At 50.0% G+C, this 11,093-nt stretch overlaps 1 protein-coding gene across 1 annotated transcript; it reads left to right on the top strand.

Annotated features, from left to right (window-relative positions):
* Positions 1 to 251: 251 nt before the first annotated feature.
* Positions 252 to 8,002, top strand: LOC132243495 (uncharacterized). Its single transcript, XM_059713286.1, has 4 exons — positions 252 to 322; positions 441 to 860; positions 7,339 to 7,410; positions 7,514 to 8,002. The coding sequence occupies exons 1-4, from the start codon at positions 277 to 279 to the stop codon at positions 7,819 to 7,821; spliced, it is 846 nt and encodes a 281-aa protein (XP_059569269.1). The 5' UTR covers positions 252 to 276; the 3' UTR covers positions 7,822 to 8,002.
* The last annotated feature ends 3,091 nt before the right edge of the window (positions 8,003 to 11,093 follow it).

The following is an 11,093-nucleotide window of genomic DNA, read 5'->3' as shown; positions in this document are numbered from 1 at the left end:
TAATGCATTGTGTAATAAGCACCTGAATGTGGCATCACCGCATCCTGGCATTGTTGAGTCGAAACACCTATAACCCTCTCTTGTTAGACAAAGGCTGTTTTTTTTGCACCTCTTCTTATGGGGGAGAGGGTGGCTGGGAAGAGAGCAGCAGCCAGTAAACAGGAGGCAGATTTGCATGAAGGGGCTGTTTTCTGCTCTGGGGTTTTAAAGGGATTTGGTGGGTCCCAGACACAGACTTGCTTGCCCCTGGAAGCAGAGCTGGTTTGGATTCCCACCATGGCCCTGGTTCCGCTCCTCCTTTTCCTTTGCATTTACTTCTCGGGTATTTAGAAACCTTTCAGACCTGTCTCTGAGATGATTTCCTCCATGGTCACTCTCCTCTCTTACTCCCCTTCCAGCTCCTCTCACCCAGCGTTTTCTCTGTCCTCTTTTGGTCCCAGGTGCTGGTGCCCAGTCCTTGCTGACTCAGCCGCCCTCGGTGTCGGCGTCTCCCGGAGGAACAGTTACCATCACCTGTGCCAGGAGCAGCGGCAGCATCAGTGACAGCTGGAACTCCTGGTACCAGCAGAAGCCTGGCAGGGCTCCGGTGATGGTTATATATGAGGATACTAAAAGGCCCTCGGGGATCCCCACCCGATTCTCAGGGTCCATTGATGAATCTGCCAACACGGCCACATTAACCATCAGTGGAGTGCAGCCGGACGACGAGGCTGATTATTACTGTTTAACGTATGACAGCAGCAGCAATGCCACAGTGCTACAGACACAAGGGGAACTGAGACAAAAACCTCCCTCAGGTTTACAGAGTCTGGACTCTCGCTTCCCAGCAGCCCCTGCTGCCAGGTGGGAGCAGTTCCTCAGTGTCTGAAAGCGTTCCCTTGCCTCCTCACCTGGCCATGGCACCTCTGGAGCTGAGCTGAGCTGAGCAGTGACTCCAGGCACCATGGGCTGCAGGGTGCGTCCATGGAGCACTGCGAAGATATTGTGCCTGGCGCCTGCAGAGCTGAAGTGATGGGGAAACTATTTGTGCCTCCGCCCCGATAACACGGTCTTTTCCTGTCTGTGTGGATACATGGGATGTGTCCATTCGGTGAGGTTGGGAGCGGTGGGATGATGAAGTGCAGGGGGAGTGAGGGGAAGGGGGTAGAACCAGGAAGGTCATGAGGTTGCTTGAGTTGGTCCCTAGTGGGGGTGAGAAAAGATGAATGATGTGGATGTGTCAGTGGTCGCCAGGTGTCCTCCTTGGCCACATCTTTGCCCTTTGTTCTGAGGCTCGCTGGGATAGATGACAGCAATCACAGCCAGATGATTTGCAGTGTACAGATGTGACCTGACTGTAGAAATGTGATCTGTGCACGTTTTACAGCATGTAATTCAGAGCACATTTTAGAGAGCACTGTAAAGTTACAGCACTCTTAAACATGACAGAAGTGCAGTGTGTCCGGGTGGGGGGCTGCTGAGGCCCCCTGCACTGTTTAGGTGAGGAGATGGGGGGCACTCCACAGTCGCCTGGGGCTTCTCCTCTGGTCAGAAATGGGAAAAACATACACAGGTTAGTGAAAGAGCTGTAGGTTACCTAAGTGCTGTAAAATATAGCGCTTCAAATTGAATACCTCATTGAACAAGGGCTAATTTACAGCACTGTACCCATATTTACGGTGCAGTAAAGCCATGCACTTCTGGTAAGTCACGACAATAAAGCTCTTTAAATGGTGACAAAAGCAACTTCTGTACATGCCCTGTGACTGCTTCACTGCTCCCAGCCAAACTGGTTATGGAGCAGCCACGTTCATGGCAATGCAAAGGAGGAATCATTTCAGGGCCTTTTTATATGTTAATTGTGGGCTTCTGATGGAGCATGTAACCCCTGGACTCTCTGCACGTTAGCACCTTCAAGGCCACTCCCCACTGACCTGCCACTCACGTTAAAGGTGTGAGTACAAGTCAGCACTGAGTCCATTAAAATTTGTGCGCTCACAGTGTCACGTGGAAAAAGGCCTCGGGTGTGCGGTGTTCCCTCTGGCTCATTCTTCCCAGAAACAGTGCTCATGCTGTGCAGGGATCGTACTACATCAATAAAAAATCCAGGACTTTCTCTTGTATTTGTGGAACTAGGATGGAGATGGGGTTCATAGGTCCAATGAGGTTGGGGAGTGTAGTAAAGGGAAGAGGCTGGAAGAGAAGGTGTTTCTCTGAGAGGTTTTCTGGAGAGTCCTTATTGTGTTGGTTTCCAAACTAGAAACACTGTGGCCACAACGGTTTTAGGAGTCATTGTGTGTCAAAGAGTAGGCTTGGCTTTCACTGAAGAGACTATGCAGAGTAGAACCATTAATAGTGATGGAGCCAAGAGAATCCATATGAAAATTATTCTGACGGGAGGATGCATGCTGGTCCGAGGCACTTACACAGACTGGTGTAGAGAGACCAGGACCTCTCTCAAGACAGGTCACTGGAGTGAATTCCTAGAGAGATGATGGAGATTTATAAATTCAGAAGTGTTAGGGCTGGAAAGGACCTCACTAAATCATTGGTCCAGCCCCCTGCTCGAAGAGGAGGAAGGCAGCTTGGGTCAGATGATCCCAGCAAGGTGCGCGTCCAGGTGTTTCTTCAACGTAACCAGGATCACTTAGGGGGGGTCTATTTCAGATTCTGGAGACTCAGACAGTAAAGAAGGTTTTCCTTATGTCCAGTCTAAAACAGTCTTCCAGCAGTTTGTGACCGTTAGACCCTGTCTTCCCTTGGGGTGCCCTGGCAAACACACGTTCTCCCAGTTCCTGATGCACACCCCTTATGTACTTACAGGCTGCCACCAAGTCACGCCTGAGCCTTCTCTCCTCCAGGCTGAAGAGCCCCGTGCCTGTCAGCCTCCCCTCATAAGGCCTGCTCTCTTGACGTCTAATAATGCGTGTGGCTCTCTGGACTCTCTCAAGTTTCTCCAAGTGTGGAGCCCAGAATTGGATTCAGTACTCCAGCTGAGGCCTCACCAGGGCTGAGTGAAACAGGAGGATGACTTCTTGGGTTTTGCTTGAGATACATCGGTAGATGCAAACCAGAGTTTTATTCACTTTTCCAGCTGCAGCGTCACCAGGGCTGTCCCTAGGGAGAGGTGAATTACAGCGACTGCCCCAGGCTCCATGCTTTGGGGGGGCCCCATGGAGTTGGGCGTAGCAGCCACAGTGACTCCGTGCTGTCACTGGCTTCATGTCCAGCTGCTTGACACCCGGCCCCCACCCCAGCCTCCGCCAAATGCACTGCTAGCCAAAATCTTCATTTTGGCCAGGGCCAGAGACCCACACAGGCTGATTTGCCCCGGGCCCCACACCCTGCTCGGGTTGTCTTTTGGCATTGCATTGGTGGCTCATGTTCATCTTGTCCCCCAATCATGACCCCCAAGTCTCTTTTGGTCGTGATGCTAGTGAGTGTATATTGCCGAGCCTATAAGTGTAATGCGGGTTCTTTCTCCCAAGGTGGAGCACATTGCATTTCTCTGTGTTGAATATCATCAGGATTTGATCCGTCCACCTTGTGATATGAGATTAGTCCCAACCTGGAGTGGCAGCTGCCAGGGACAGGGTAGCATTGAAGTGCTGAGTGTCGAGGGGGCCACGGTCCTGAGGAACAGGGAGCCTTGTGTTGGGGAAGAACTAAGCAGCTCAGGTGCACGGTGAGCAGGAGAATAACCAGGGAATCCCACTCTCCCACTGACTTGGGTTATTTTTTCTTTTCTGTATCCTTAGCTCTTTCCTAACAGAAGCTGCATGGCATGTGCTGCACTGGCCTGGGAACTGGGGGCGAGATGGTCATAGAGTCATAGAAGTAGGGCTGGAAGGCACCTTGTAGATCTTCAAGTCCAACCCCCTGCCTGGGCAGGAGGAAAATTGGGCTCAAATGACCCCAGTCTGGTAGGCATCAAGCCTCTTCTTAAAGACCCCCAGGGTAGGAGCCAGCACCACCTCCCTTAGAAGTTGGTTCCAGATCCTAGCCTCCCTAACTGTGAAGTAGTTCTTACGGATGTCTAATCTAAACCTACCCTCCAACAACTTGTGGCCATTATTCCTTGTTATCCCGGGGGGCGCTAGGGGAAGCAAGGTCTCCCCCAAACCCTTCTGGTCCCCACTAGTGAGTTTATAGATGGTCACAAGGTCCCCCCTCAGCCTTCTCTTGTGAAGGCTGAACAGGTTCAGGTCCCGTAGCCTCTCATTGTAGGGTCTGCCCTGCTGTCCCTGGATCATGCAGGTGGCCCTCCTCTGGACCCTCTCAATGTTGTCCACATCCCTCATGAAGTGGGGTGCCCAGAACTGGACACAGTACTCCAGCTGTGGCCTGACCAGTGTCGTGTAGAGGGGGAGGATCACCTCCTTGGCCCTACTTGAGATGCACCTGTGGATGCACAATAGGGTCCAGTTAGCCCTGCCGACCATGACCTCACATTGTCGGCCCATGTTCATCTTGGAGTCAATGATGACTCCAAGATCCCTTTCTGCCTCTGTGCTCTCAAGAAGGGAGTTTCCCATCTTATAAGTGTGCTGCTGGTTCCTACTGCCCAAGTGCAGCACCCTGCACTTGCCCGTATTGAAACGCATCCTGTTTTTGTTAGCACCCACCCATGCAACCTATCCAGGTCTTGCTGCAGTCTTTCCCTCCCTACTAGTGTGCCCACCTCACCCCAAATTTTAGTATCATCAGCAAATTTAAACAGGTTACTTTTCACCCCGTTGTCCAAATCGCTGATAAAGAAGTTGAACAGAGCGGGCCCAAGGACCGAGCCCTGGGGGACTCCGCTGCCCACTTCCCCCCAGGTCAAATATGACCCGTCCACCATCACCCTCTTAGTATGACCCTTCAGTCAATTTGCAATCCATCTGACAGTGTAGGCATCAATGCCACAGTCGCCTAGTTTCTTAATGAGGATGGGGTGGTCGACAGTGTTAAAGGCCTTGCTGAAGTCCAGAAAGACTACATCCACAGCGACACCTACATCCAATGCTTTTGTGACCCCCACAAAGAGCCCCCACAAAGAGACTCTTCTTAGACAGGTGGTAGGAGATGAAGGCTACAAGTGTCAGTGGCCGCTTGCCCATGTCTTGGGGCCATCTGGGTTAAGTTCAGACAGTCAAAGAGCCTGAGGCTGAATCAATTCAATCTTGGCAGGTTAGTCTAAGCTGCATAGATTGAACCAATAAGCAAGGAAACAGACATTCACTTTTGATTCTAGAAATGTAGCCACATACCTGCAGTGGCTCAGGCCAGAAGCCGAGGGGTGCTAGAGCACGCCTTTCTGCTCAGCTGGAACAAACATTTTGGGCAAAGGCTAGCCCACCCACCCTGTGGTGGAGGGTGGGGGGGTTGCAGGGCAGGTGCAAAGCATCCTGGGATGCTGGGGGACTACGAGTTAACTTGAATCTGGAGGGGATCTGGGGCAGATGTTCAATAAACTGCTTTAACCTAAATCCATTAAATCTGATACTTCATCCATCCAGGTTTATAAAAACAGCACATTTTGGTAGAGACTTCGCACCCTTTGCTTTTGTTCTCTCCTGCCACAACTTGATGGGAGTTAAAGTTAGTACTCGCAGGTGGGTGGCTTCTGATTTTAACTAACACCCACAGTGATGCTCTCTTTGTACTTGATGTTACTGTATCTGGGGGAGCCGGCAAACTCACCTTATGCCGGCAAACTCACCCTTATGCATTGAAGCAAACTTCTGGGGGAGGGTCTTACCCAGCATTCACTGTGTGTCCTTTTCCTCCCCCCCCCACCCTGTTTTGCTCTCTGTCTCTGTCTGGAAAGACCCAGCTTGCAGCCTGGCAAGGTAATGTAATCAGTTCACAAAAAATGTCCATTCCCAGTATCTAGCAACAAAGTCTATAATTAATCACGGGGACCTGGTCCTGCTGAGTTTTCAGTGAGCTTCACTCTCAGCGCAACAGGCTACCTGACTTCTGTTCTCCATCGGGCACGCTGCCCGCTCTGCTCCCGTGCCTCTGCACGGAAAATGGTGCCATCGCTGCAACTTCCTCTTGGCTCCGGCTCCTCCCCCTTTCCAGGGAACTTACTAATCAAGTCCAGCTCCTCTTATAGGAGCTCGTGATCTGATGCCATGGATGCTCCTGGCATCGGCAAAATGACATCATCTCGCCAGGAGGTCCTGCAACATTCTGGTAAGTTTTCTTTACTCTCTTTCCTCCTCTGTAACAGGGACAACGGCTCCCTTTTAAAATGTTAAATGGGTTTTGGCAAGTTTGCAATCAATTTATGTGCACTGAACTTCTGTTGTGTTACCAATCTGAACTGGTTTCCAACCACTTATACCGGTTTAGGTATAATTTCTTTCCCTAGCCCTGCTGTCAGGCACAGCTAGCAAACGCTGCAGAGGGCTTTTCTTGACTCCACCCTGTGACTGACTCAGCCCTTGCAACAGGACAGGGAAGGGAATAGCCTGTTTGTACCACTCACTGGGAAGCTTCTGGCTCTGAAGGACATCAGTGACCTTTGAGGTGTGTGACATTTCTGAGGTGTAACTAGGCCCGTCCTTCAGAGAACAGCCACTGATAGTATTGACATGTCCAAAGTGGATTCAGGACATTACACCCCGTGACTGGAGAGAGAGAGGGATATTTTCTAGGGGGAAAAAAGGGGAAACAATTTCAGGTGCACACACCTGCTGGGAAGAGCTGCTTACCCAGGAGAGGAAAACTGAAGTTAAAAATTTAGCCCCCTACTGAGTATGGCTTTAAATAGCTATGAATCCAGATGCCCACTGGGATCTAAGCATCCCTGATGGTGGTAAAAATGAAGATAAAGGTTTGCAAAACCCTAGACCTCTTGGCTCCGAGATGATACCTTTTATTAGACCAACTAAGAAATCACAAAAGGAATATCTTTTTCTGCAAGCTTTCAGGCTCACACACCCTTCCTCAGGGTCAGGAAAAATTAAAGATGGTAAATTAATGTTCCCTGAGCCTGAGGAAGGGCATGCGAGTTCTACAGGTTTACATTTCTCAGACCAAAGCAGCTACCAAAAACATCCATACATTTGCTTGAGGATTTGGGATTCATCTTGTGGGTTTATTTGTAAGGTAGGTTGAAGTTTCCTGCACCAAGAAAGAACCTAGCAGGAAGTCAGTTGCTGAGTTGTCCTCACTGGGTTCGAGTTGTCCTCACTGGGTTCAAACTGCACACAAGGATGATCCCTATTGTGGCTGTCCCAGGGGGAGGGAGGTGCGGAGAGGAACAGCCAGTGCATAGGGCGCAGATTTGCATGAAGGGGCTGTTCTCCAGCTCTGGACGCTTAAGAGAGACTTGGAGTTTCTGCATCAGACACCCATTTGTCTGAGAAACTGAGCTGGTCTGGACTCCCATCATGGCCTGGGCCCCGCTACTCCTTGCACTGCTCACGTACTACCCAGGTGAGCAGGGAGGGCTCATGCTCTGGTTGTCCTGGAGGAGGTTACTTTCTAGGGGGCCGAAGTAGATGAATGGTTAATAATGCATCTGTAATGTTGATTTCAGGGGTCAGGTCTCAGTCTGTTGTGACTCAGGAGCCTGCAGTGTCTGTGTCCCCAGGAGGGACTGTCACTCTGTCCTGCAGCCTGAGCACTGGAGCCATCACCACCAGCAACTATCCTCACTGGTACCAGCAGAAACCTGGCTCTCCCCCTCGGGTGCTTATATACAGCACCAACAACAGGCCCTCGGGGATCCCCACCCGGTTCTCGGGGTCCATATCTGGTCAGAAGGCCGTATTAACCATCACGGGGGTCCAAGCAGAGGATGAGTCTGACTACTACTGTTCTGTGTATATTGGCAGTGATGTATAGGGCACAGTGATAAACCCCGATGAGGAACTGAGACATAAACCTCCCTCCTGTTCTTTCTGCACCTCTGCCCTGCTGGCAACTCTCTGCTCAGGTTACAGCTGATAAAACTCCAAAAGCTAAATGTGTTGCAACAAAGAACAGCAGCCATTCCTGCCCAGAGGGAAATGGTGCTTCCTTGCCTTCTTCAGGACATCTACTGCAGAGTGAACCGCTCCTCTAGTTTTCTCTCACCTGCCAAGAGCCTTCAGGCCAGCTTCAGAAAGGCCCTGCTCCCATAACTTGAAGACTCATGCTTTAAATGCTCTCTGCATGTTTCTCCAGTCACATTACTCCAGGGTTGTGCAGGTGGAAAACCTGACATGAAAACCACTCACGGAAGGAGGGAGCCAAGTTCAGAACTGATGCTTGTGGCAGCACAAGCTTAACTTCTTTTTACATGATCTGATGTTTAGAGCCCAGCAACAAGTGCTTGTGATGTGATCATTGTGAGCTGGGCTTTGCATCTGTGCCAGGTCCTTCTGAACAAACTGAGCTCTCATATTGCTCTGGATAAAAGCTCTGCCTGAAAACAGCTGACTCTATCCTCAGCTTCTCCCTCTACCTGAACCAGGCTGCAAACCCCCCACCTCTGGGGTCCTCTGTTAAACCAGCAGGACACAGTGATTCAGATGGAGGCAGTGACCCTGCCTGAGGTGTGTGATTAACATCTAGGATCCAGTTCTGGGATCCAGTTTCTAACTCTGCACTTCAGAGGGTTTGAGAATGAATGGAAAAGCATCCTCATGTTTGTCCTGGTCTGCTTTGGTAAGGGAGGCGAGGGTTTCCTCTGAGGGAACCCCAAGAGATGGGGCTGATGTCTCCTTCCGCTCTGGGGTCTTGCTCTCCAAGTTGGTAAGAAGCATTTCTCGGGGCCGGGGAGCAGGTTGTGACGGGGTGTCTGCATTGCTCTTTCTAGGGCAGAGCTCTGAGGCTAGGGACAGACATTACACATAAACTGGTTTAAGTGATCAGAAACAGGTTTAAACCAATAACAGAACAGATGTTCAGTGCACATAAACCAGTTTGAGACTGGCTGAAACTGGTTTGAGATAAATCTGGTCAAATGTATCAGGCTTAACTGATTTGACTCAAGCCAGTTTATACAATGTCTGTCGCAGACCCCTTCCTTGTTTAAGATAAACCAGACACCCCCAGCATCCTGACATGCTCTCTCTCAATGGATTCTCCTTGCACAAAATAGGTCCTCTTGCCGTGAGTGCCAAGTGCAATGCACTGGGTGCAAGGCTGGCCTGGGTGCTATGCATTTAATGAGATAGTTCATTAGGCACACGATCCCAACTTATTTGACTGTACATTGGGGAAGGACCCAGTCTATCAGCCCTGGTGTATGAAGCCCTACATGTACATACACACACACTGTGCAATTCTGCTCCTCTTTCTATATCCTTTCTGTATATCTTTGGCTTTTGGATGACAATAAGTACAGCTATACAGCTATAGTGTAGGAAACTGAGTAGAGAAATCTCTGGGCTATCGGGAAATGGAATAAGAACTGTTATTCTCTCATGGGCTTTGTCCCAGGACAAGGACAGGACCCAGCTTTCCTGGGTCACACAGGGGCTATGAACAGCAGTGAATTGGTCGCATGCAGCCTGTCCCTGCTGTTTCCCTTTGTGATTCTTGATTATAAAGCAGGGCAGATGATCTTTATTATCTTTCCAAGCTGCCCCACTCTGTTTCCTAGATGACGTATCAGCAGAGGGTGCTCATGACCAGCAGATGCCAACCTTGCTGTTCAGATCTGCTGTGATATGGCTGAGTGACAGATGGCTTCAGGGGCAATGAGCAATGAGGGTTTCCACTTCTGTATGGTCTAACTGACCATTTGCTCCGTGTTGCAAAGTTTCTGAATGGGCACTTTCTGAAACAATGTCCTTTCCCTGCCATTTTTGAGTCCTTGGGTTTTTGACCAAGGGAGATGAAGGGGATGGAGGTCTTGGGACTGAGGCCTTGGTGCAGGACACAAACTGTCAGGATTCAGTTCTGCTGCCATTGAAATGAGGATGTCCACAAGGCTCTGCCCTGCCTTTCCAGCTCAGGTCCGCAGTGAGCAGGAGAATAACCAGGCAGTCCCACCCTTCCACTGACCTGGGATTTTTTTTTTCTTTTCTGCATCCTTAGTTGTTTCCTAACAGGAGCTGCATGGCATGTGCTGCGCTGGACTGGGAACTGGGGGTGAGATGGTCCTCACAAAGACACTCTTCTTAGACAGGTGGTAGGAGATGAAGGCTGTGAGTGTCGGTGGCTGGTAGGTGTCCTCCTTGCTTATGTCTTGGAGCCATTTGGGCTAAGTTCAGACAGTCAAAGAGCCTGAGACTGAATCAATTCAATCTCTGGTTCAAAACTGTGGGATAGACTTGACACGTTAGGGCCTCAAATGGGGCAGCCTCCCACGTTACATCTATTCCTTTTACATCAAAGCATGGTGGTCAAAAGCATGGCAGACTGTCTTAGAACGATGCGGGGTGGGAAGCATCTGTCTCTTCGGGTGCCCGGGGACCACCCCATCACAGCTTGTTTCATATTCTGACCTAGATTTTCTGTTCCAGCCTTATCATCCAGGTACTGGACTATCCTACCTTGAACAGTCATCTCCCCCTCCCATACCTTGGTACGAATGCACATCTGACTCAAATGCCAAGTTGTGTTTATATGAGGAGTTCATGCATTGGTCTGGTTTGCTGGTGAGGCTTACTTTGGCCAGTGCTTTAGCAAAGTCATTATGTGAGCAGCATATATTGAACAATGTTCCAGTAAGACCTATGTTCCCCCTTTTTTTTGTCTTGTATGAGGGGGGATGTTTATCCATTGTCCTGGAAAAGCATAATGTATAGATAGAAGGTAACCCAGTGGGTTTGACACTGCTTTGAGGTTACCTTTTTATACCCATCTCTACATCAGAGTTTTCTGAAGATTTCCTTACATTCCTCCCAGACTTTCAGCCCTCTTTTTGCTACTGATTATTTTCTAGGTTCCAATGCTCAGCTGTGGAGATGTAGAGACTTTTGGTATCATCCTCTGAGGGAGGAACCATTGTGAACTCCTGTAGCAAGGGCAAGTGGCTGCATCAGTGACACCTGGGATGCCAAGTTGGCACCAGCCGCAGAGTGCTGTGAGCCCCAGAGCGCCTGGCTGCTCCCATCCCTTAGTGCCTTGGGTTTCTCCTGCCCGGTGCATCCTGGAGGCTTGGTGCAGAGTCACTGAGCATTTCT

This window comes from Alligator mississippiensis, chromosome 10 (genome assembly GCF_030867095.1).
Source record: "Alligator mississippiensis isolate rAllMis1 chromosome 10, rAllMis1, whole genome shotgun sequence".
Taxonomy (NCBI): Eukaryota; Metazoa; Chordata; order Crocodylia; family Alligatoridae; genus Alligator; species Alligator mississippiensis.
Note: the sequence above shows the minus strand (reverse complement) of the source record. Positions and strands in the feature narration are given on the sequence as shown.

Excerpts from the sequence above, each read along its gene's own strand:
- LOC132243495 (XM_059713286.1), top strand. The coding sequence starts at position 277 with ATGGCCCTGGTTCCGCTCCTCCTTTTCCTTTGCATTTACTTCTCGG. Across the intron at positions 323-440 it reads CCTTTGCATTTACTTCTCGG|GTGCTGGTGCCCAGTCCTTG; the intron begins GTATTTAGAAAC and ends TTTTGGTCCCAG. Across the intron at positions 7,411-7,513 it reads ACTGCTCACGTACTACCCAG|GGGTCAGGTCTCAGTCTGTT; the intron begins GTGAGCAGGGAG and ends TGTTGATTTCAG.